Source organism: Dromaius novaehollandiae, chromosome 8 (genome assembly GCF_036370855.1).
Source record: "Dromaius novaehollandiae isolate bDroNov1 chromosome 8, bDroNov1.hap1, whole genome shotgun sequence".
Lineage (NCBI taxonomy): Eukaryota > Metazoa > Chordata > Aves > Casuariiformes > Dromaiidae > Dromaius > Dromaius novaehollandiae.
Window position 1 is genome coordinate 20136911 of NC_088105.1, and position 26577 is coordinate 20163487.

General features: G+C 37.8%; 1 protein-coding gene and 1 long non-coding RNA gene across 4 annotated transcripts in view; one reads left to right on the plus strand and one right to left on the minus strand.

The window, feature by feature from the left end:
- LOC112979776 (uncharacterized oxidoreductase ZK1290.5-like) overlaps nucleotides 1-26577 on the minus strand; it is a 53037-nt gene that overhangs the window by 5182 nt on the left and 21278 nt on the right. The window contains exons 3-7 of one of the 3 annotated variants that reach the window (XM_026094204.2): nucleotides 24240-24341; nucleotides 10147-10238; nucleotides 4236-4418; nucleotides 3646-3705; nucleotides 1371-1472 (exon numbers count right to left, since the gene is read on the minus strand). In XM_026094204.2, coding sequence (XP_025949989.1) covers nucleotides 1377-1472; nucleotides 3646-3705; nucleotides 4236-4418; nucleotides 10147-10238; nucleotides 24240-24341 — 533 coding nt within the window. In that variant the 3' untranslated portion in view covers nucleotides 1371-1376. The remainder of the gene's footprint in view (nucleotides 1-1370; nucleotides 1473-3645; nucleotides 3706-4235; nucleotides 4419-10146; nucleotides 10239-24239; nucleotides 24342-26577) is intronic. The other 2 variants (XM_064515834.1, XM_064515835.1) reach the window with 2 other exon arrangements.
- LOC135329112 (uncharacterized) lies at nucleotides 7825-9223 on the plus strand. Its single transcript, XR_010390329.1, has 3 exons — nucleotides 7825-7962; nucleotides 8434-8530; nucleotides 8992-9223. It is a non-coding gene; the product is annotated as an uncharacterized LOC135329112 (long non-coding RNA).

Below are 26577 nucleotides of genomic sequence, written 5' to 3' on the forward strand. Positions count from 1 at the left end.
TTGTCTTTTTGGGACAGTACATTATACAGGTATTAATCAGTGAGGGCAGCATTTCATAAAACACCTTGTATTTTTAAAATGATACAATGGTTCAAGAGGCAAACCTAGACAAATTTTCTCTGAAATGTTTACAAATAATAACCAGCCAATTATGCTAAGGAGCTGTTATCAAAAAGAAAAAATTCTCTATATTTTAGTCAAGCTCTGCTTTGAGGACAAACAATGCAGGCTAGAATACATGATTGCTGTTGGCTGTTTCTCGATAAAAAGCTAAGGAACTTTGTTTCATGATATGAATAAAGCAGAACAGCACTGGGAAAACTGTCTCAGGAAGTCCACACACAATATAAATCATAGTCAGATTTTCCATACCTTTCTAGACACAGGAACTCCTAAAATACCAAACCAATGTGAGAAGTCAAATATTCAGTGGATAAAAGACTCTGCAGGTATATTTCTGAAAACATATCTATAAACTAGGTATGTGAGTATACATGCGTGTGTATACACATGTATTCTTTTTGTGCAGGTATGCGCATATGCAAATACAATAAAATCTGAGAAACAGTATATTTGTTAATGAGATCTCCTGGATGAAGCGAAAGCAAGACTAATTCTTGCTAAAAGCTAAAAACAACTCACCAGAATTTAGAATAGGAGAAAAAGATCAGTAATAATGAAGATGTCTCTTTGTCTGGCTCTTAGAGCTTGCTGCTCAACTCTTAAGTCATGCAATTAGTTTATCTGTATGTGGATTTCTCTGGAAAGGCTTCTACTTTATGCCTAGAGGCTGGTAAATAACAGGCATAAAGCTCTCTGGGACAACTCAATTACTATGCAATAATACCCATAAAACTCTTTTTTTTTATGATGCTCTTATATAGTGCTTATTACAGTGGGATCACATTCTCACTGGAGCTTTATAGGTAGTAATGGAATAGCAACAGTATTCATCTGTTTTTCTCACCCAGCTTTTTCTTCTTTGCATATTGTAACCCTCTAACAAAGTATGTGACAACTTATTTTGTACTTAACACCTGTATTGTATACTAATGCCTTTTATCTTTTAAGAAGTGATATCTCCTTGTGTTCTTTCTTAAATGACCTGATGCAAGGCCAATGATATAAACAGCAGGCTTTACAAGGGCTTCAGTGAACTATGGATAAGGATTTTAGATGGAAACACAAGATCTCTGTATGAAAGTATTACCCCAACAACATCTTTTGTCCATTATCAGTGTTAAGGATTTCAAATCAGTTATCATTAATACCCACCGTTAAGCTTACAATTACATTCTTATTGTAACCTTCTCTGAAGGTAAGTCACATGGGGTGACTCACTGATCTCTGACAAAGGGAAAAGCTCAAACCTTCATTCACACAATAAGGCCTGGGTCCCAGGAAACATGTCTGCCATCATGCATGCCATCTAGAATGTCAACATCATCTTCTGCTATTGTAAAATCAAACACCTACGGGAAGGCATATATAGTTAACATAATGGATAGTGAAAGAATCAGGAGCGTTCACATTAAACTCACCAAGGTTCATTTAAAATTGAGGCAGGATTTTTCTAGATTTTTTCCTTTTAAAAGCTATTCAGAATTTTTCTCATAGACAAATACCATTCTATTAAGTTGACAGGCTCCGTTGGGTCATTTGCTCCTTTGTGACTCTCATTTTCATTTGTAGACTCTGGTAGATGATTTCATAGCACTCTGGCCTCAGGCAAAGGTCCGAGATAGTGGTAATATCAAAGCGGTTTTTGACAGCACTCTGTATGGTCGTTGGCAAAGGCACATGAACACCCTGACTGCAATCCCCCTGGAAACACGAGCTCGGTGTTTCTCTGTCACACTCAGCTGGTCAGTTCTTTCCCTCAGAACTTCAGCCAGTCAAAGAACTATTAGAAGTATCGGGACTTTCACAAAGCTAGCAAAACAAAGGTTGTATTTCTCTTTGCCTTGTCTCTGCCTACTCAGACAAAACACTTTTGGATCAGCTACTACAGAAAGAGTGCCATAGTTCCGCAGCACTAACTCTAACTTGAAAGCAACCACCTATCTCCATGCATAGGTTCTTAGAGCCTTTAAGTTCTCCTGTGGTGAGGCCTGCAACATGAATGTTAGTGCCAGTGTTTTCTTAGCAGGTGTCTTATTCAGATATTATCACTTCAAAACTGAAGTTGCTCTAAAGTCTCTGTAGTGTTTGTCAGGGCTCCTTCATACCCAACAAAAAATCCTGTGGAGCCTGAACTGCTGCCAAAGGAGCTCCTCCCATCCCGCGTTAGCCAGGGATTGCTGCTGCTAGCATGCCTCTTTCTAGTTGAACCTCAGTGCTCAGGCTTTTTAAACCCAAACCCCAGACCAGCCATTGAACTAGAAATATTGTATACTCAGGGCTTAATGATGTCCATGGTTTCCCCAAACTGAACCAGAAATGGTACAGACTTAGGCCAACACATTGGGGTGGGGGAAAGAGGAAAAAAGGGAGATGTGATAAATGGTGTCAGGTAACTGCCAATTTTTTCCCCGTCCTAAGTGTTTTAGGTTTTGCCACAATGCACCCCCTCAGTTGTGCTAAACCAGTTAGTGGGGCCACACAGTAAACTTTGTAAAGCACACAGAATTAATCTGGGTTCAAATTAATAGCGGGGGGGGGGGGGGGGGATTTTTAACCTGGATTAGTTCTCTGATCTGGTTCACAATACAGTAGCACAAACAGCTGTGCCTCCACCACAGAAGGCAGAGTAGATGGCAGAATAAACAGTCAGGGTAGGAGCTATATAACAAGCATAGCCACCAAAAGAAAACTTCATTATGTTTGTGTTAATTTACACATACACGCTGTCAGTGATTAGCTGGAGGTAAGACGACTCCCATTTTCTTGCAGTTTGTTCCTGATTTGCAAAACAGTTCATACTCCTAAAATATTTTTGGAGGTAACGACAATGTTATTGTGGGACTTCTTCCCCAAGAAAACCTTTCTCCAATGCTTCAGATTAGAGAAATGGAGAGAAGGAGGTATGAATTAAAGACATTTGGTGTAAAATGGAGGGAGAAAGAAAAAAAAAGGAGGAGGGGGGATGCTGCCAATCCCTTTTCCTTTCTCACTTTGACTTCATCCATCACCTGCATGCTAGGACCTCCCTGCAAGTCAATGGGAAAAAGGCAGGGGAAGAGCCAGCTCTGCCAGTGCTGTGACTTTTTTAAAAGGTCTCCTGGATTACCCCTCCGGAGTTTTACAGCTTTCACACAGTGTTTGTGTGCTATGCGTGGCGTACAAATAAATTCCTTCCATTTGACTCTTGTGTGCCTATCACAGGAAGGACCTATCCATAATTGGAATATGTTGTTCTATCACCATCCAAGTAATAAATAAAAATATTATTAATAAAAATCAACTATGAAAGCTCTCTTTATGGATACCTTTTTTTGTACATAGTAATTAAAATCCCATTTGATTTCTAAGATTCATGGATTACAGTATTCTACTACACTAGAGTAATTTTATGCTTTAATTTGACAATTTTAACTGACTTGTCTGATGTAAAACTGGCATAGGAAAACAGGCAGGCATACCCAAGTGTTAAAAACAACAGTACTTCGGATATTACTCTGACTTGAGTACGTAACCAAATCTTACCTTGCAGTTTTCCTGTATCCTTTCTGCTCTTGTGGACTTTGGAATAGTGACAATCCCATTCTGAAAAACACCTTATCGTTAAAATGTATAGATAGTTTCAAGGAAAATAATCTCACTTTCATAACTTTTCAATACATTATTCATGCCTTCTGAGGTTTTCATTTTACTTTTTAGATGTCACTGACATTTCTACATGCAACTAATTGTAATTGCAGTTATATACACTGCATTAAATTCTAACACAGATTATATGGTTTATGTCAACTTAATACACTATTTCACTGGGTGATGCTTTTCATTGAGCTACAGGAAGAGAATGATACCACTCACTGACTGCAACATTTAGTTGGAAAACATCTCTTATCAGCGGTTCCTTTTATTCTCTACAATCAGATTCTTCACACATGTAAAATACTGCTGCACTTTGTGTACTACATTCCAAGCAGCCAGTACAGCACAGTTAGTTCATGGGACATCTGCATATTAAAGGCAACAATCCTTTCTGTATAAGTTTTGGGTTGATGTACAGAAAAACTATTTACATTTTCTTTTCTGAGAGGAGTTAGTCTTTTATCGCCCCCCTCCATTACCTGTATACTCCAGCGTATGCAAATCTGTGCTGGAGTTCTGCCATATTTCTTTGCCAGCTGAATGACGGTAGGATGTGTGAGTGCTTCACCTTTGGCTAAAGGACAGTAGCCTTCAAAAATAATATTTTTGCTCCTACAATAATCCACCAGCTCCTGAGGTCTTTGGAAAGGGTGGTATTCAACCTTAGATAAATAGGAAGAAACTGTTAATAAAAACCTCGAGAATACATTTAGGAGAAATATTGTTAATAAACAATAATATTTTTGCCCCATCTTCTTAAAAATACATGAATGAAATCACTACTGCTGGCAGATTTATGTAAGCTATCAATTTTAGAAGACATGTGGAAGGTAACAACCCACTAGTAATTTGTCATTAACTTACACAATAATTTACTACGTATTTTATGCTTCCCCCAAGAAGAAAGCTGCGTGGAGCAGCTGATTTCTCTGTCTGCAGTTGGATTTGCCCTCCTGTTCTCAGGTAATGCAGACTGCACTGTGTTTGAGGAACACAGGTAAACACACAGTGGGAGTCAGTCTTGGGTCATTTTTATTGGCGATTTGAGGCTACCTATTTTCCCTACACACCCCCTTTCCCATTTGTTGATCCCCTGAGCTGTAAAGGCTACCATGTGCATACACATGTGCATGTACATGTACCGTGTATAACAGATTGACCAGAACAGTTTGTCTGGGACCAGGGCCTGACCTCTGCTTGGAATGGATACACAGACAGTCCTGTATCCTCGCTCTGCCCAGGGTCACAGCCAGCACCTGAGGGAGCAGACACAGCTGTGGAAGGGGATGCGCAGGAGACCCTTGGTAGGAAGGAAGACCATGATTTGCCAAGAACCAGCTGAGAGAGGAAAAAGTGACAAGATACAGATATAGTTGTAGGAAGTGAAAGAAAACAAAGGTTATTAGAAAGTAAGGGGGGAAAAAAAAGAGGGATTTCAAAAGAGTTAAGAAGCCTGGCATTTAACCAAACCAAAACTGAACCTCTTTATTATTCCTTATTACATTATTTTAAAAAATATTTCGCAGCATATACGCTGTTAGAAACACTCCTTCCTTTGCACTCAGATGAAAGCAAATGGTGTTTTCTTTTATGAAGTAGGACACAACCATGTGATGTGGCTTTAGCTCAGCTCGCCGTCACCAGTGTTCCAGCGACCCGACTCCTGCGCCTTCGGAAGAAAAACACTCTTCTGAACAATTACCTCAACACACGGAATCTTGGAAATTTTCTTCTACCATAAAAGGGACAAACGAACGTTTCCTGTTTCTCATCTTTAGTACATGTTGTCTTTTCAGACAACAATAGCCAGGAACAATAGGCTGGCACTCATTCAAGATATGCTGAGAAAAAAACGTGCCCCTCGAAGGCTGGGCTGAGTCAGCCGAAAGCTGCTATGATCTAAATTACTAGCTGGACTCGGGACCAAGGTTCAAGCAGCAGACACATCCATGTCTTCAACCTTTGATGTTGCTTGACCTTCGAGTGGCCTTTGTCTTTCATGTTTATATTTGTAAGACCAGTGTTTAGGTCATGCATTTATTAATTTTTTTTTTTTTTGCACCTGAGCTGACTAGAAAATATTCTAATTGTGTGTTACGCAAAACGGCAAGGGAAAGAAAGAATGAACAAGCAGTTCCTTTCAAAACACTGATTAACAAAATCCAAAGCAAGCCTAACGTGCTCCTTATCAGACTACACTACAACAAAACTGAACATTTCAGAGAAACAGCCAGTGCTCTCTTAGGGAAGGTAAAATTTTATACTGATTATGAAATACACATAAAATGGAGCATCTTCAAAAATATTAATAAAATGTGAACATTGGGATCTAATAAAAATGTTTACAAATATTATCTAGAGGGTGTATTACTGAATTAATACAGTAAGAAATTTTAGTAGAAACTACTTGTTTTTTTAAAAAAAATCATGTATAATATATAATAGCCTAGAAAATATTAAATAAAGAATGACTGATTTAGGTTCAAATGCTGAAAAACATGGAATATCTGTATGGCTTCAGATGACTTATTAAACATTACTAATACAACTGTAAGCAGAATTTAGCCACTGGTCTAATACGGTTTCGAAGGCGCAGTGCTCCAGACTACCCCACCAACAGCTGAAGCAGTACGGTGTGCTGCTGTCACCCGCCAGCCTGGCGCGCAGAATACAGCGCAACAGCCGCTTCTTGCCTGAAAAAAACTGTACTTTGTTCCCTCCGCTGAATCAAGACTCTTAAATTTTGTGAGCCGAATTCTGCACACACAGCCACCCGCTGGTAGGTGCAAGTGATTTGTTTTTGTATTAAAATTGCTAAGCATAAAAAACCCCATAAAATAATTGCTTTTGAATTTGCTTTTCTCTTCAAACATTTCTGGAAGTTTCTAGCAGCTTCTGAAGGCAAGGGAATAGCATCCTGAGCTAGCAAAGGCATAGGGTGGGTGGCCTGTGCTTCCCCTCATAATAATAATCGTCACTCATGCTTCCTGGCCTGCACCGCCCTTGCTATTTTAGTCCCCAGACTTTTCTCAGGCGAGGACTCCCAGCCGTATGGTGGTGGAGCAAGATCTTCATCTTTTCTGGTGCTTTGTGCTGAGTGATTTCTGAGTCAAGTCTGGCACGTGTTTAACAGAAGTGTGCAGTTCCCAGTACTGACGCCTTCCCGGTTGCTCCTGGCCAGCGAGAGGGCAGCGCAAAGGAAGCGGCGTTTTGGGGCCGGCCAGAGCGCAATGGGGAAGAGCCGAGCCGGATGACGACCCCGGCGGCCCGACCTCGCAGCAGCCAGGGGACAGTGTCAGGCCGTGTTCTTTCCACCCTGCTGCAGGTCCCTCAAACCTTTTCACCTGGCAAAATTTTCCCACGTCTGGACTTCAGTGAGCTTCAAGGGGAATGCACACTCTTCTAATTATTTTTCTTTAGAAAATTAAAATTTAAGCCCAGAAATGAGTTTTTTCGATAGAGCAAAAGTAGGTAAGTTGCTTCCTGAGGCCTCAAAATATTAAACTACATTTCTATCTTGTACAAGTTTACCAGATAGGGCATAAGGCTCCATGTTAACACAGATATTAACAACATTACTTAAATCACTCTGAGCTTGTTACACAGTAATTTGCACTTCTGCAAAAGCAGAGAAATATTGACGAACACTCCTACACAGAATCTGGAGAGTAACAGTTTATATCTGGATTCAACATATGGTCTTATTAAATGAAATGTACATACAAATTAAATTCTTAGGAAAAGGTAACCTTTTCCCTAGTGAGTGAGAGGCACAAGGAACTTCAAAGAGGCTGTTTCGTCCCTGACCACAAATCCAGACTTGGCACTGCCAAGTCGGTTACAAACTCTGGGATATAAACATGTAACTTCTAGGTTGTATGTTTCATCCTATGTGATGGTAGAATAAAATATTTATTGTGGTTTTGTATACAGTGATTCACAGTATTTTTTTAAAACTGTAACTGGTTATATTAAAAGCTGCTTACTTACTACTACATGCCTTAACAAGACTACATTCTTGTAGAGTCTGGTCTCTCCCACATTGTTACACACCATGATGAAACAGTTTCATCCAGGAACCAAAAAGAGAAGCAGTGCTTACTACCTGGTTTGTAAAGGCTACAAAGTCTGATAAAGAACTGCTTTTCTCTTGTCTTCCTACTTCATCCTCATCACAGAAAAATAACTTTCAATTTTACCATAACGGTAAGAACTGTTACTTGGTAGTGGTTAAGCAATCTCTTCATCAAGCTCAGCAACTGAAGCGTCTCCCTTCCAACACTAAGCAAGAAACAAAATAAATGCTATTTTGAGGATACTTTAAATTACAGCTTGTCAGACCCCTGTAACTCTGAGAAGTGTAAATTAATGCTATATAATTTCTTAATGAAAGCGTTCAAGGTGGAGCAGTTTGCAGCGGTATGGTTATTTTATTGTTGGTTTTTGTTTTTAACTTGGAACAATGCTGCACATCACTTAAGTAAATGCTGCTTAAGTAAATGGCTGAATACTGAAAAAAATAACTTGCTTTCTAAACAGTTTTCTTCTGGAGTTTGGTTGATGAAAACATCTAATCAGCTAAAACTGACCATCAGAATACAGCAAGGTGCACACACACAGTTGCCATCAATCTTGCAGTATCATTACTGTCTCAACATTTTGTCTCCTTTTTTTCAGCCACAGAACAAAAAGATGCCACCAAACAATACCAAGAAGCAACTTTGCTCCATTACTACTTCTGACACGTAATGACATTTTAAGACTGACACTGTGGGTAAGACAAAATTTGGGAAAGAAATCCAAGGGTTTGATTCTGGGGGGGTGGGGAGGGGGGGAGGTTCTTGTAGTGATTTAATAGGGCATGGAAAGGCTACTCTCATTTAATAGCCAGTAACAATTTCTGCCAAACTCCAGTAGGGCTTTGGAGATGTGTATTTCTGAAGAGAAGACACAGCTGAACCTTGGCAAACTCACTGATTCTTTAACAGTCATCAACCTGCCTGTCTTTAGTCATAATTCAATGGCTTATTTTGAATAACTGAACTTAAATAGTTTATTTGGTTTTATATTTTATTTGATTTTAGGTTAATTTAACATTACCCACAACTACCCTTTAGTAACCCAGCCCACACTCTCACACAATCCAGAACAGAATTCCTTTATCTGCTTACAAAATGTTTGATTATTTGTAATACACTAAAAGATAATCTCCATTTTGAAAATAACACACTTTAGTCTTTCAGCTCTACTAGAAAAATGTGTTATAACCACCAGAAATGGATGCATCTTCATCAACAGCCAACCACAAAGAGAAGGAAAGGCAGAAAGACTGAACCTGAAATAACCACCATTTTTTCCAATTTTATTTTTTTCTTTCTTTTCCATATTTTGCTGCTTTGTAATTGTCTACGTAAGACAAAAAGCTCTAAGAAATAAAAAAGGCAAGCACAGCAGGAATCACATTGCTATACAGACATGAACAGAAAAATCTGTCTCTTTTTGTCTGTAGCATATGCAGAGTCTAGAGGCCAGCAGAAATCAGAGATTTTAGGTTCTGACAGCCATCTTCTGGGCAACCTTATTGTGGCCATTTATGATACAATACCATAAACAGCTGCCAGAAATCCTCACCACCTGTAGCAGGGGGAAGAACATGTGTCTGCCCTTGAGCCATTCCAGTCCCCTGCTCTGTGTTAGCAGACAGACATTTTCACTAGCAGTAGGTGATAGGCACTGGGGCAGGGATTTCCCGCACAGCTGTGGGCAGACAGCTGCAACCAGGGACCAGTTGTCTGTGCCCTGGAAGCCCGCTGTTACGTAGATGGCAACTTTTTATCTGCCTAGAGCAGCAAAAAACCTTGCCTGGGCCCTGGCAGCATCTTCCTAAATGAGAAGTTCACTGAATTGAAGGTGATCTTGCTGATGAAAACAGGGGCGAACAAGGGTAACAGCACCCACTTCAACAGATACCTAATTCATCTCAGGGTTTCAGTGTTGCTTAGAGGAATCATTTACAGTATTTGAGCACAGGCTCTCAAAAAGCTCATTCACTCTGGAGATGCTAGATGTTCAGTGCTACTGGAATTTTATTTCTCTGCTGTTAGCATCAAACCTGCCACACTGACTTTTCACTAGTTTATGCCTCAAAACCAGCCACAAACAAGTAGCCTGGGCAGAACAGGGGAAAGGAAGAGGGACATAGTTTTTTCAGTTCAGGTGGCCTTCCTAAATGGTTTCTAACATGTATTTTGATATAGTGAAATAAAAGGGAAGAAAATCCAAGAATAAGGCTAGCGGAGTCTGGTCTTTCAGGCACAGGGTGAAGAGGAGAGGACTATTAAAAACCAAAAACATCAAACTCAAATACTTTAAATACATTTATCCACTCACCTGATTAACATGTGGGATAACCACACAGTCTTCCTCTAGTTGCTCAAGATGACTGATAAGAAAGTTGCTTACACCAATCGATCTACACAAACCTAACAAGAGAAACAGAACAAGAAAAGGTTCTAGGACAATCCTAACTATGTGGGAGGATAACTTGGAAAAATATCACTTTCAAGACCCAAAATGACTGGGACTGCACACATCCCTTCTGTATAGCAGAAACAAACAAGAAAACCCCTGAAATCTAGTTTGACAGCATTATCTGAAAGCATGGTTCCGTCACAGTCACACTAGGAAACCATTTTATAATCTAAACACACTGGAAGCTCCCCAGTGTATAAAAACTCCAAGCTAAATTCTGGGAAAGGCTAATGTAGTGTAAGCAAAGAACAATTGCACTTCACCAGAATGAAAAGAAGGAAATGGTGTTCTGAGCAGCTTGCCAAAACTAAAGAAAAGTGGAACATTTGCAGAAGACTAATAAGGTACGGGTAACAAACACAAGGACACGCAGTCCAAATGAACTATATAACCCTGCTTACATTTCTATTAGATTGTTACTATTACAAAGATGTTACATAAAAGTCAGTAAAAAAGTTAGAATTAAATAAGCAGTGTCTAAGAAGAATCAAGAAACTGAAACTGTAAGAAGAAAACTGCTAGATTTCTTAGCTCCTGTTGACATGCAAATGAAAATAAAACTGCACATAGACGACATTAGGGTTATTTTAAAAATAAGCCTTAAGTGTGTATGCATGCACAAAAAAGAAAGGAATTAAGCCAAAGGTTATACTGTTTATTTTTTGGGAAAAAAAGACACTGGGCAATTTCAGACATCTGATGTGAAACCAACCATGTCTGAACCAACTCTGCCTTCATCCCACAGTTACAATCACCACTGTCTTGAGGTCAGTAGGGAACTCTGTGCGGCTGCCTTGAAATTGAACCTCAGATACAGACTCACATAAAGCACTCATTAATGCAACTGGCACATACAAATACATTAAAATGAAGAATTTACCCTGATCTAGAATAAAGCTAATGAAAATGCTGGAGGGCAATGTACTAAGCATGTACCTATTTTTAAAATGCACATATGTTTTATGTATAAGAAGTAATTCATAGACAGACTAGATTGTCATTTAAATAAAAAATGAGCTATATGATTACAAAATATCTTGAATTTGCAGATCAGATGTAGCTGGACAAAATAAAGAAATTTAATTGTTCTAGTCTTAGCCATTTAAATTCCAAAAGTGAAGTTACACTTTACTGCTAATTATTATAACCACATTGCTAGAGCCCTGAAAAATAAGTTCTGTATTTGAAAAGCCACTATAGGCAACTCCACTACAGTGTTGCTTTTACCTATTTTGGCAGCACAAGCAGTTAAGTCTATAAAACCTGCATGCCTACTATCACTTTTTAATGTGGTTTCTTTTGTAGAATATAAAGGTAAAAAATACATTAACAAGTAAAACGCTAGATAGCTTTCACTTACAGATATGATCACTGCTCAAATGTGTAACATAATCAGGTTATAACCTACATTACAGCAATTTGCATAATTTGTATTTAATCTGTCAGAAGGAGTGAAACATGAGCTTTTGACTTCTGCTGACAAACAATCCTGGAGCGTCAACACATTTTCTTGAAAAACATTGTCAGTTTTAACACAATGGTGAACAAAAATTTTGCACACTGTTTTTGAGAGCTAAGGAGTTATAAAAAACAGGCTGTTACTGCCTCTGAAGAATAAAGCTTTTACTTCAGACTAAAACACAACAAAACTTAATTGCAGAAGTGAAAGCTGAAAGGGCATATTAGACTTCTTGTCAATTCCCACAAAAAGCTAGCTGTTTTCTTCCCTACATTATACACAGTGTTTTGCTTCTTACATACCTTTAGTAAAAGTCTGCAACTTTACTTGGAAGGTTGTTCCACAGTCTCATTGCATTCACTGTGAAGTTTGTTAGAGCTCCCATCAAGAAGTTTCAGTTCAGTTATGTTTTAAGCCATCTGAGTCACCTCGACTAAAAATCAGTATCATGGCACTACTGTATTTAGAGCAATATTGCACAGAGAAGGCTGAATTCAAAACAGCCAAGAAAGTCAAAATTTTCCAAAGGAATAAATAAGTAATAATAATAATAATAATAATAATAATAATAATAATAATTCAAATGCTTTGTGGAAACAGCATTTTATCATCTTTTTTAATGGAAGAAGACTGAAATATTTCAATTTCATTAAATCCACATATTTTGTTTTAGTAAAGTTAGAACCCTTCATTTCAGCTTGATTGGTTTGCTTTTGGTTACAAGTCTAATACATAAAAGTTATATTGTAATTTAATACAAGAGTCAAAACACTCAAAATACAATAAATATGAAAACAATTACACAGTCTGACTAGTAAAAATCTTATTCCCACACACATTAGTAACATGAACTTGAAACACTGGAATTTCCTAAACAATGAAGAGTCTAAATTTCAACTGATGATCAATGGATTCTCCTTCAGAGATGGCAAGAAGTGCTTCCATCTACTTGACTGAAGATTAACAGATTTGCCCTAAATTGCCTAAATCTGGAAAAGACTGCCTTAATCAGGAGATTATGCAGAATTATTTCCATGTTAACATCTGCTGAATTAATTCCTAAGAATAAGGAATTAGATAGAAAATGATTGACAAGAAAATGAAGGAAAGACTAGCCCCTGGGCCTCATCTGTCAGACCTAACACTTATGACTACGTATATCAAACAAGATACATGAAATTAAACACATTGGGTTCTTCAGTATGTATTTTTTTATTTCTACTGCTGATGTGGTAGTAGTTATTAATTCTTCTAGTACCTCAAAATATTTAAAGCCATATCACAGGCTTCATCATGTTTAATTGCTGTGCTTTGTGCAGGCATCACAAAAAATGCCCAGGTTTGGAATAAGCAGCTCAAGATTCTCCTCACTTAAGGGAATACCTTAACGGGTTCTCTATCAGCCTCTCCTTAGATACAAATAATGCTCTGATAAGACACAGAACAGGAGATCAGGAGGGCCAGAGTGCAATTTATATCAATTAAGCCTTTCTGCTGTAAAGCATAAACTCAAAAATTCTTAGACTAGTCTAACTTGCATTAGGGACCAATTTCTCCCTTGGGTGGAGAGATGATGAAACAGTTTACTATAGGACAAGATGTGTGTGATATGAACACTTCTGCACCTCTCCCTCAATAAGTTTACTTTTGCTGCAATTGGAGACTAAGATTCATAAACTACATTACATCTACTTGCATAATATGAATATTTAAGCCCTTGTCTACCTAAGAACTTTTTTTTTTTTTTAACACTTGCATTTAAAACGATAAAACATGCGTTTGTATTTTTTCTATATAAAAAGACTCAACCTCAGGGGAAATTTGCCTAAAAGGTTCCTTCACTCATTTGCCTTGAAACAGCTATGATGGTGGGAAAAGACCAAGTGGGGTCACGTTTCTTCTCGTCTCTCAGGGACCTCCCACATGGTCAGGTTCGCTAGAGTTTGTCATGGATCTCAAACCCTCAGAGCTCTGAAATGGGAAAAGAAAAGGTGTTTACTTTCAATTTAATACCAGTTTAGCAAGCTTAAAAATCCCATTTCAGACAATTCAGGCACAATTCATGTCCTGTTATGGTAGCAGGTGCTTTTAAAATCTATACTTCCTTTGACTCCACCAATTTAGCAAGTCCTGAAGTTCAGGTTCCCTCCGCCGAGCCAAACATTGTAAAATGTGCTAGTTAAGATGCCTCCAAAAGTACATTTTTAAAATATACATTTATACTGTCTTAAATACAGAGTCACGGAACTTTGACTCAGGGAGAAAAAGTATCCTCCTTATCTGCTTGAGGAAATGAGTGGTTTGGCCCATATGAAGCAGATTTTGAGAAAGTGCCAGGTGCAATAAACAAACAGTTTGCAATTCCACATTAGCTCCTAAGGCTTACTGAAGTTTTGCCCTACTCCTTGAGGCTCTGACTTCAGAGGCTTAAAGGAAAACTGGGCAGTAATGCTTCTTGTATGCATGTTAAAAATTGACTAACCAGTGCACAATGCTGAACAGAAATTTTCATCCAGCTTTGAAAAACTGTCATGAAACTCTGCAAGACAAATTTGAAAACATACTGGATTTCAAAATAATGGTTGATGATAGTATCTTTCTTACTGCATATACAATCATCTTGGCCTCCAGCATATAGGGGAGTAATTTCAGCCTGTATTACTCCAGCTGCTGTGAAGCAATATCTCAGCTAATGAACTGCCTCGCAATGCAGTGGTGTATTAAGCTTAACACACTTTTTATAGCAACCTACAGAATGATTGGTTATTTCTTCCTTTACTTAGTATAACACCAAAATTATAGAGTTTGATTGGCACTGTTAGTCTTGCCACAATAAAGCATAAATATACTGTCTTGGCACCACAGCATTGTTCTCTTACAATAGTGAGCCTTATCTTTCTCAAGCACTACTATGGACTTTTATCAGACTTCTAAAGACTTTCTGAAATATTAACTGTACAAAGTTCAGATCAAAAAAAATTTTTTTTTTAAATGTCAAAACTGGATACTGGGTTTGTGGAGCCAATTTTCCTCCCCCTCCCTGTTGTTCGACATCAGGCCGGGCAAGGGAGAATTCCCACGTCCAGCCAACAGTGCCCATTCTGTTATGGGTTCTACCCAAGCCACAGCGTAAAAACAAATGCATCCACTTTTCACAAGAGGCCAACTGCAGTATTTTTCTTGAAAGAAGTTAGGCACGTTGGAAAGGTCCACATTTTCTGTGATAAGTACATTAAAAACCTCACTTCAGGCAAATGCTATTACTCATGGAAACCATAAAGGGTTGGATTCCAGCATGGCTTGCTAAATCAAAGCTGTAGGCTGAGAGTGCCCAACACGCAGATTGCAAGTCAAAGCCTTCAGAAAGAAAGCAGATGACTCTTTACATACAACCAATAAGGAATTAAGTTTTAAATCTATGAAATAAGACTTGTTCCCATTTTACAGACTATAAAACATAGACGTCAAAAGGCTAAGCGTCCTGTGTAAAGTCACTATAGGAGGGCCGGCAAAACTGACAACAGGACCCACTTCCTAACCACAGAAATTGTGCTTCCACCCACAAGGGATTTTTTTCCTCACCCTACCTGCTACAGCGATATAGGTGCATTATCTGCCTCAAAATGACTTTCCTGCTACTGCAATTCTATTATTCTTACTCCTGTTACAGATCACCTGTAAACCACAACAATCTGTGAGGACAACACAACAGCAGTAGTCAAATTGTCAACTTCCGTGGCTGAAAATCCATTATAAAAATTCAGTTAACACATCAGCTAAATATCGGATTAAATAGTGTAAGGTAGCAATACTAGCTTAATGTATTCTCAGTCTCTTTGACCCTAGCTGCTCATCCTCACTACTTCGGTGCAACACCATCTGGCAAATTTCTTCCTCAAGCTGGCACTACAAGTCACATCAGATTAGAATGTTCCATCAAAAAGGTCGTCTTTGGTTGTTTTCAAAGCTGAATCAATTCCCCTGCACTTCAGTAGACTTCCCTTCTCTTGTGGCAGCTTTACACATGTAGAGTCATGCTGTACACAGAACACTGCTTTAATAAAAAAGCCTGAAAGCACATTTTTATACCTAGATCATTCTGCAGCTCCTGTTCAAAGCAACAGCTCACAAACAATTGGGAAGACACAAATTAAGAAAGTAACATCTAAAAAAAGAGGGATAAATGATTTCTTTTCCCCAAATCAGGTATGTTATTTACTGAGACAAAGTTTTTTTAGGCAAGACTTTCCTTTACAATGGACTTCAACAGTAGCTTCTTCCAAGAGTTCTTGTATCCACGCTGAAACCTCTAGATCATTAAACAAAGCAGTCTGAGGGCTTATTTTTACATTTAGAAATAAAGTCCATTACAGGAAAAAACAAAACAAAACCAAAAAACAGTAAAATATAACAAATGTGGACAGTCAGTCTTGCAAGTTTAGATTTATTTCCATTTTACATCTGCACCAAATAGCAAATTCTTGTTCTTAAGTGTTTCACATTATGAAGGCTTCTTTCTGATCTTTAACATAAAAAGTGAGTAGTCTTTTTTTTCTGCATGTCTTCTATGGCAGTCTTATCTGATCAACAGGGTGTGGTGCAACCAACATCCTCACCAACTGCAGGCACCTTCAACCCATGAAAACACTTTTTTTCTTAACTGCGTTTCTGATAAGCTCACCAGACATCTTTATATATGCAGAGAGAATATACTGACACTAATGAGATCTGTGTTGCTATGAAAATCAGTTATTTGCTTTTACCAATTAAAACTTCAGCAAAGCTTCCACAGACACATACACATGATTTCTGCCAACATACTCACTCGTAAGACAAATATTCTGTGGAAATATAGCACAAGTGTTTGTGAAATGTCAGTTGTACAGCATTTGACAATATAAGCATAGGCACAGAATAATCTCTCAGTAGAATATCATCTACAGCAGAATATGTCATCTAGGAAAGGATGTACTAGCACTGTGTATCACCCACACAAAAAAATGTATTTGGCTTACTCAGCCCTCATACCTTTGAGAATTGACAGATAACGCAGGAAGAAAACATGACGACTGCACTGGTCTATGCCCAAAGATGAAAGACAAGGATATTAATAAGGTTAATGAGATTTCTTCCCTCATTTGGGATTAGGCAAAACATGACTTCTCCAAGAAAATTGCCACTTCGCTTCCATTATTAGGGCTAAACACTCCTTGTTACTATATGGGACTCTCTTCAAATCACAATGGAGAGAAAACACTATTAAAAATAACAACTATATGAAAATAAATATAATTCATTCCATTCAAGAACATTTCTCTACATTTAACAAAATCATTTATTAATACATTAAGGAATTTCTGGTGCAAGCATGAATATCTCATGTAAGCATAAGCTGTACTGCTTGCACTAAAAGAAAGCAAGCAAGAAGTTCCACATATAGCAAAACGGCACCAAGACCCCGTGGGATGTGAACTGAGCAACCACCATGTTACCACACTTGCCAATTTCAGGGCCAAAAACTGTCTGGAAGCCCTCATTCTCCCCAGCGTTTCTACATGGAGGGACAAGTAATCATGTGCATGTGTATGAAAAGCTTTCCAAAATGATGGGCTAGCCACAATGCCAAAATCAGGGTCATTAAAGGCACTCACTGCATATGGAAAGGGTCATTTTGCTAGGAGCAGACCAATTACCACTGTGCATGCGTAATGACTATTCATGATGTAAAAGCAGTTACCACAGTGCTTTCATCTGCCAGCGGACAACTGCTGGGACAGGAATGTTGCAGCTGTCAAGGGAACGTTTGACTCAACGTATGTATCTTGGAATGGGCTCTGTAGGCAGCCAAGCCTCTGTCCTGAGGTATCGGAGAAGATAATTCCACAAATGAGAATGTACCAGTCCACAAAAATTCAAACCATAGGTTTGATATTACAAGAATCCTAGTTGATTTCAGCTGTTACAACAGGAAGAGCCAGCTATTATCCATAAACATCTCATTGACCAAAATAAGAATTTTTTCTCATTTTTTCCTCAGCACTGTTTATCCCTTAACTCTTTGATGGAAAATGCATACGCAGTCTGTTGAACAAAGATGCACATCTAGAGCTCTCTGCCTCCAAGGGAACGCTCTCAGCACTAGACTGCAGATACTGATTTGTTTACTCTTTCTGTAGCCTTAACACATCTGCACGTACAGCAATGGAGTCACTTGGCAGACAATTCACCCGAACTTAATTTTACCTGGTTTTAGGATTAAGATTTTTAATATTCTTCCTGCTCCTGTGAAGCAGCTGCAACCAAACTGGAGCAGATTAACAAATCACAACAGCAGCAACAGAAAACACTACAGTCTCAGACATAACAGCTTCTAAAGAAGCTACTTTTTGAAACCTAAGTTACAAGTACTGGACTAGATCCTCAGCTAGTCAGAATCAGTTTAACAGTGAGATCTTAACTGCTATCAGTTTGGTCTACACGATTAATAAATTACCAGAAATCATCCAGTCTTTTTAAATGGCAATTCTTTAGTGCAGAAAGCATATTCATCCCACACTGTCATGTATATGTACTCATTCTAAAAACTGTAAAGAAAACTAAGTATACTCCGCCGCTCATTTGCTGCTAATTCTCAACATAAACAACTCTGACTGTTCAGAGCTTTCCACTAGTCAATCTTCCTCTAGTCGAGCTGACTACCTGGACGGGTGCAGAGCTGTGGTCCCAGAGCTACCCCTGCACCAAAAGAGGGCCCAGCTGCCCCTGGAAGCAGGGCTGGGCCTAGACACACGCAAATCCCAGGCTTTGAAGATCTATGGATGGCAATATCCTGTAGCCATGACACAAAATATAACTCTCTGCACTGAGTCCTTTCTTATCAGCACATGAATCTCTCACAGGTATCAAGCAGTGTTATAACTTACTGTGCAAAATAATCGTTCTAATACAATTTCTGTATAATTTGCAGAATTGTACATACAATTTATAAATTTTGGTTCATGTTATGGAATAATACAATTGCTATAGCTTTGTATGCTGATGTAAAGAAGTTCCTAACTTTATTGACAAGGACCTTATGACATCTTTTTGTAGAAAAATATTACGCGAAAACAGTCAATTTAATGACTGGACTCTGGCTATACAACAGGAATGCTAAAAAAGCTGGCTAAAAGTTTAACCTTGCCTTGCTTATTATAGGCAAAAGAGCCTAGAGAGTAAAACTAAAAAAAAATTCTGAATAAAGAGGGAAAAATAGTGGTAGGACTTTTAACAGACTAAGAACATACTGGAGGATTTAGCCAGGAGAATATAAAAGACTGGCATGTTTAACCAGCCAAAGCCTCTGTAGTTCAAGGGCAAACCAGAAAGATACTGGACCACGTCCCAGACATCAACCCAGAGGGATAAAAAGCTGCATTAGAAAAAATTTTCAGGGTTTGTTATTTTAACATAGATTGTGCATTTTTCTTGCTGTAAGGGCCAACAGTGGCTTCAGAAGCCCTATATCTGTTTTTATACAAGAATAGGCATGCTCTAATATCTGTTATGTTCTACCTTTCAAGAAAAACACCTGTAATTCTGGGAAAATGTGTTTAATCTGAAGTGAAATCTTGAGATAGTTGCTCAGTTGCGTCAGGCAGTTGGACCATGGATTCAAGCACTAGTGACAGAATGCTAAAATATGAAATGCTCTTTCAAGTGTGTTCCTGAGATCCCAGCCTTGGGCCAGTAACGAGATTCTGTTTAGGATTCAAAGACATAAAGCAAACTGGATCCAAAGAGTGCAGCCCCAGACTTCAGTACGGCAACTAACCAACTGCGGAGAGTAAATCGGATCTCTGACAAATACTATCCAGAGTCTCATTTTAAATTGTTCATAGATGACCTTCTGAAAAGTGTTAATATCAAATTCCTTTCAATGAAATACAAAGGGAGGATTCTTAAAAACAGTATAGTGGTAAGCCACAGTGGGGATTTTTTAACGATAACAAAGGATAACATCTGTCTCTTTCATCACCTGTCTCTTTCATTACCTGAACCTATTATTTTCTGTTTATGAGAAGCTTCTGATGTTACAACTCAAACCAGAACCTCTGTTAACGGCATATAGAGGAAGCACTATTAGGCACTCAGGGATCAAGAAAGACCAAAGTTAAGGATGTACACACATCTCAATGAGCTGGTAGATGCTTACCTACCAATCATATATCACAATTCCATTAGCACACACTGCACTCAAATAAAAACCTTGCTATTTCTTCTACAGCCTCTGGTACTTGGAAGTTTTCTAAAACTAGATTCATTATTGTCTGAAGAGGCTCATTTAACTCTCTACATAAGTTTTCTGCTCCATAAAGTGTCCATTCAAATAATTTTGGCAAGTATTTCAGATTTGTTTTTAACTGCTCATACAGAGTTTTTATTAACTGGGGGCAGAGTTTTGTAACTACTAGTGCAAACCTACCTGGACAGGTGCACAGAGTCAAGCCCCCGATCCCTCCTCAGTTAGCTGGGTAAGAAGATACTTCAGCCCAGAAGCCCTACAAGTTGTGTTACTGCAGCCCTGTGTCTCAGCGATATATCCTGCCTCTCAGATGAGCCTAGTTCGAATCCATCTTAGAGAGGTTTTTTTTTTTTTTTTTTAGGCCACGTCTACAAAGCTGTGAATGTGGATGCACCACAAATATCAGCAGTTCTTCTCCATTACAGTTGGTCATTTACTGAGGAGCTAGTTAGGCCCAGGAAACAACCAAGATGCGCATGCCTCATATATCACCTCTGCAGGACGCAATGTGTTCTACTTGCCTTTTCTGAGAAACTGGGGACAAATAAGGCAATTTAAAAAACAAGTTCAGAGCATGAGAGGTTTGTAATCTGAGAGCCACATGCTACAATCAGAAAAAAAGCTGATGATCCCTTATATCTGACCAGAAAGCCACTAAAGTAAGTAACACTCTGCAAAAGTGTTATGGGTTACAAATTATAGCTTTTTCTTTCCTGTGTTTAAAGCACCATGCAAACTTTTGGTAAGTGCAGTCTCTGCCTGGATTTTCTGTTCTTACAGGTACAAACAAACACTCTGCAGAAAGTCAGGGATTATTTGAGCTTTGCAATCAGTGGGTACTGGTGGCCAATGGGAATACACTGAGGAAGGAAGATAAGAGAATACAGCCAAAATGCTGGTAGCAGCAATAGCATTTGGACAGAACAACAAATGGGTTACAGAGGCATATAGTAATAGGTCAAAGATAAGGAGATTGCGTGGAAAGAAGATATACTACAAAATACAACACAGCAATACACGAGGAGCCAGGGTGCCCAAAGAGAAATGTGGAACTCGGAATTTTCCATCCTCTTGTACACACAAAGCAGAATGGCTCCTAAACAGAACTCAGCACTAAAGGGTCCCACATTCAGCTTAGCATTGTTCCAAACTAATGGCAGCTACAGATTGTAGAATCACAGGAAAATTAAAGTTAGGGGGAACTTTTGCCAGTCACCTAGTCCAACATCCTACTCAATACTCAAGGGTTAACCTTCTACATTAGACCAGTTTCCTCAAGACCATATCCAGTTGAGTTTTGACAGTCTCTACAACTGTCTGAACAACTTTCCTGTGCTTAATCACTCCTGCAGTGAAGAATTTTTCCTTCTGTCCAACTGGGAATTTTCTTGTGACAATTTGTGACCATTGTTACCAATCTAAAACTTAATACAAGCCTAAAAAAAACAAAAAGCAAAAATAATCGAGCAAAAAAATCCCACCCATGAGCTATTAAAAAGTTTTAGTCCTTGGTACCAACACTGTTTACCCTCCTTCTAGGGTGAGAAAAAGCCTATTAATTATTTACATTACCTTAAAACGGTGCTTGCCCCAGCTAGGTGGAATTTTGCATGATAAATATTAACCTAGATTTAAATTGAAGCTAAAAGATTGAGATTTTCAAATATATGCACTTGAACTATCTGTGAATACAAAGAAGTCATTAAAGAAAAGCTTGTTAACTTCAGCCAGACCAAAGACTTCGGTCCATAATGAGAGCTTTTAATGGTCTCAAAAGTCTCTTGCAGAAAGATATACATTATTATTCCCATAGCACAATCTTATTTTTCTGGGAGAACAGTGTTTATTGTTACTGTATTTTCAGAAACCCTTCAGTCTGGAAACCCTGGACACAGCTGGCTGTTAAACACACTAACAGGTTGAATAATTTCAATCTTTCCTCCGTGAACTGACTGCACAAGCATATTATTATTTATAAAATGTTCAGTTGTCAGATGTAGAGCTTTTAGTTTTTTGGGGTTTTTTTTAAACAGAATAAACATTTCCTAAAATAATAATAATAATAATAATAAAATCACAATACTGCAAAAAGGAACCAATAACTATCTGAAGCAATGCCCAGTGAAGTCCGAAAAAGTTACATAAAGTTCAGAGAAGACAAAGGTAAGTTGTATATTCGACTGAATTCTTCCCTCCCCCAAAGAATTTTTTCTTCTCTCTCTCTCAAGTTAGGATTTTGACCCAATCGTATATTAAATTCATACTAAGGTTAACAAATTACTCACATAACACATTCCAAGTGACATTAAGATATGCAGCAAGTGTTTAATCTTCCACAGAAAGTTTAGTGGTTAACCATGCAAAGGAATTATTTAATATTTTCCTCAGGAATCATTGTATTTCCATCTCCAGAGTGGTTAACATCAGCATATCATTTCAGGTTATGGTCAGGACATCCAGAGTCTATATCCCTTATAGCAAAAATGTGGTGGTTAATGTTCTAAGGTGCTTGATTCAACCAGATTAATATATGATCTATAGGAGAAGGCAAATTTAACTGAGGTAAGTTAGATAAACAGAGTTGGAAAACTTATGCTTAGTTAAGTCAATTCTGGGTCTACAAAAAGCTTCAAATCAGAAAAAGGCAGAAGGTAGCAACATGCAAATTGAAGAATTGCTGAAGAAATGCAAGAGCAAAAAAACACCCATCTGGGATGTGCATAAAGACATGTACTAAGACATATAGAAACAAAAAATAAAAGTAATTCTCCCTCTGTCTGTGAGGCCAGTGACAGCATTTCCAGGGTTTTACTGGAAGATCCTTGAGTAATTCACAATCTTTCTTATTAGGAAGATAAGTAAAGGAAGAAAGACAGAGGAAGAAAGACTGTTGTGTTAGAAAAAAAATCACAAACACACATATGCAAAAGCAGAATAAAGACAATGGGGCAGACAATAATAATAAAAGGTGAAAATTATCCCCAATGTATATGCATCAAGTTAGGATGAAATATCTAGGCACAAATGTCCTGCACTAACTTAAACACTCATCAGAAAACACTTCTCAATGGAAAGATTAAGTAGGTTCTGGAATAACTCAAATGACTTAAAGTCAGTGATGCTTTGAAATTTTAGGTTGGCGTAGTCATTCTTTAAAAACTGAACGTTGCAATCTGTTACACGACAGAAAAGATTTTTTTACAACTTCCTGCACACTTAATATACAAAGAATAAAAGATATATCAAAGATAATTCACTTCTGTGTTTCCAGAGGCAGACCAAGAGTACTTGAAGTGTTGAAGGGTAAGGAATGGGTTTGTTTATTGCTCTGGTAAAACTGGTAGTGGCATACACCCTGCAATTGCCTTTGTGTGATAATTCCACTGTCCTGATACAATCACTATTTCAGTAACTCTGGGTTAGCAGATAGTCTACTTAGCCCAAGAAGTCCTCTCCCATTCTACTGTCCATGGAACTTCTCTGGAGTGTCACAGGATCTTCTCTCATGAAATCACTTCTAATAGTACTGCATACTTAAAGAGCAAAATCATCCTCTTAAATCTACATGATAAATTTTGGTTGGGGCAGTCTACTCTTTCCTATTGTTATGAATGTAAATTGGAGGTTGCTGGCACCAAAAATAAAATTGAGAGTTTTCACTAGGATTTGAGAGGATTTTCCTTTGAAAACTTCCCCCCTCCCGGCTTCAAAAGTTAGCTACCAAAAAATCCGCACGTCAATATTTGTTCTTCATCTAGCTAGTCTGTTTTCTCAACCTTCTCTAAATCACAAGCAGCAAAGATCTACAAAGTACCACAATATACAATAAAGTGGAAAATAGCACCATATAATTAAAAAAAAAAAAGATTAAAGTAGCATGATTTATACTTAAAATAGAGTCTACAAAGACATTCTACAGTAGCACAAAACTTTCAATGTAATCTGTAGATTTCCTCAAGAAAGTATACAATAACCTCAGGAGCACAATTTGGCAATGTATTATTTACAAGCAACAGAAAACTCTTATTTAGCTTACCAGAATACTAAGGCTGCAATTTTCAGAGATCCACATGACAAACATTCAAGTCCCACTGAAATCCGAGGGTCCAACATGAATAAACTTTTTGAACATCTCTCCCTACGAATTCCCAAAACCTTAAAATGCATTATAATTCCTTTTGTCAAGACAGGTTTTCATGATTATACCACCTTTCTCATACAGCTCCTCCATGGCTCTCCAAGTTTCAGCTCGGACCTCCCGATTGCTTTTACCCGAAACATATGCATCAGGCCAGTGTATCAAATAAAGATCTAAAAAAGAAACACAATCAGAATCTTTATTAAATTCTCTAAAAAGCAAAACAAAACAAAAACCCCACTGTGCAAAGTAGCACACTTCATCCATAATGGCCTCTAACATATTATCTTCAAAACAGTTATAATTATTACTCCATGGTCATCACTGTATACAACCATTCAGTTTTAATAAACTAAATCTACAACGTTTCACTAACAACTAAAGGTGTCAAAAGTTATACATGTGCCTCAGTCTTAGGTCACTGTAATCAGAGTTTCACAGCCCCACAAGCACTTAAACTCTGAACACAAAGGGATTTTGGTCACTAGAGTAAGACTGGACTACTGCTGAAGTGCTAAAAGTCCCCAAGCTTGTGGAAGGCAAATATGCTCGGCACTTCTAGAGATATTTTATAGAACCACAGCAACAGGCCTGTTTTTCTTTTCTAAAGAATACTTCCATTTATGCATTTCTCTTGGAAATTATAGCACAATCATTCTTTCATGGAGTTCTTTTGCTATAATTTTGTGCTAGCATTTGTGTTTGCAATTTTTTTTTAACCATTACCAAAAAATTGCAAATTTTAGGGAACAAAGCTGTGTTTTACTACATTTTATGAAGTGTTAAGGACATTTTCAAACACAACTAACATTTACTGCTGATGAAATTATTCAAGTCACTACCGAGAATGGCTGTCTCAGGAAAGCATTTTTTGCATCACCTCCATGCAAGAAAAAAAAACCTATCCTCCTAGTCAAAAATGAAGCATTTCCAACATAAAATTAAAAAAGATAAATTTACATATCCTGGACTCAGAATTCCAAATCTGATTGCTCAAAGATGGACTAGTAAACCTGCAGTTTAGATCCTCAAAAGAAGTGTTCCCAATTTGCAAAATGATAGGACTCACAAATCCTTTAAAGGTCTGTAGACATTGCTTGCCATTCTGAAAGAGAAACTTAGGAGAAACTTTGAAAACCACTACATTTCTATTTAAATCCTAACCACAAATTCAGCAGATAACTGTAGACATCTCAATCAAATAGGTATTAGTCTTTGCTTCATAAATTAGTCTGACACAAAACAGGAGAAGGAAAGAAATGAATGGTTGAGATGTGCATTATTGTGCTTTATAATGTTCCTTTTTTGGTAGTTTATATCTATTCAAGGTTAAGAAATAAAAAAAAAGAAAGAAAGAATTCTTTGCAATGAAAAGGGTGCTTTGTTCTTCAAATGCACCACAGCATTCACTCACAGCACCTTTGTGTGTCCTCTGCCCTATTTTTTGTTTAATTCAGGTTTAAGGATTATGAATACAAATTCAAACCTTCATTTAAGAGGACAGGATAGCACCAAATTCAGTTTTGTACACTGGTTCACATTTGTGCTCATCCTTGCAATATTGTCAAAAGTATTTTGCTTATACTAAGAATCTACTTAGAACAGCGTAGAATTTTGTAGATTGAAATACATTACAGATGTATGTAGGAAAAGGTATAAAACACACCGCAAAATCATGAGCTAGATCTGCACTTACTGATGTCAACAACCCATTAGACTTTCAAATAGCACTGCTCAGACAAGTAAATACAGTTCATATACAGCAATCTGCAGCTGGATCTATGTCCCATTCAAGGAGGAAGCCATTCATTCTTTGCTCTTACATGCATGAAATTCACTCACAAATTTAGAAAAGAGTAAAAAAAAAATGCAGTTTTCTTCATCACTGATCCGTGAATAATTATTTCTTCCTTAATTATTTGGAAGAAATGAGTTGTATTTATTAAGCATAAATACAAATATTTATGTAATGTTTAACTGAAAACCATTATTGAGATATTGGTTAAAGCATTTGGTAAGGCTGATATTTTCAAAACACTCATGACTACTCTAATCCTATTACCAGTTAAGTCTGTGTTAAAATTTCCACTGATTTATATCAGAAGTAATTTTAAGGATTAGCATTTGGAATATGCCATCATACTGTTTTCTAAAGCCAGTCCATTGCTAATATCAAGGGTTTGTTTTGATCCATTGCCATTGGCAGCAGTTCCTGCAAAGAGGCTGCCATGTTTTAATTTAAATGCATACGGCAAACGTCATAGGCAAGTACGTGCAAGTTACTGGAATCAGAGACCTACCTCACCTAAAAGTGGAGGCAACATGTATCTTTCATTGCTGCCTATCATGGCCTCCAAATCAGACCAAAAAGAACAGCTTAACTACACCAAAACATTTCATTTCAGTGTA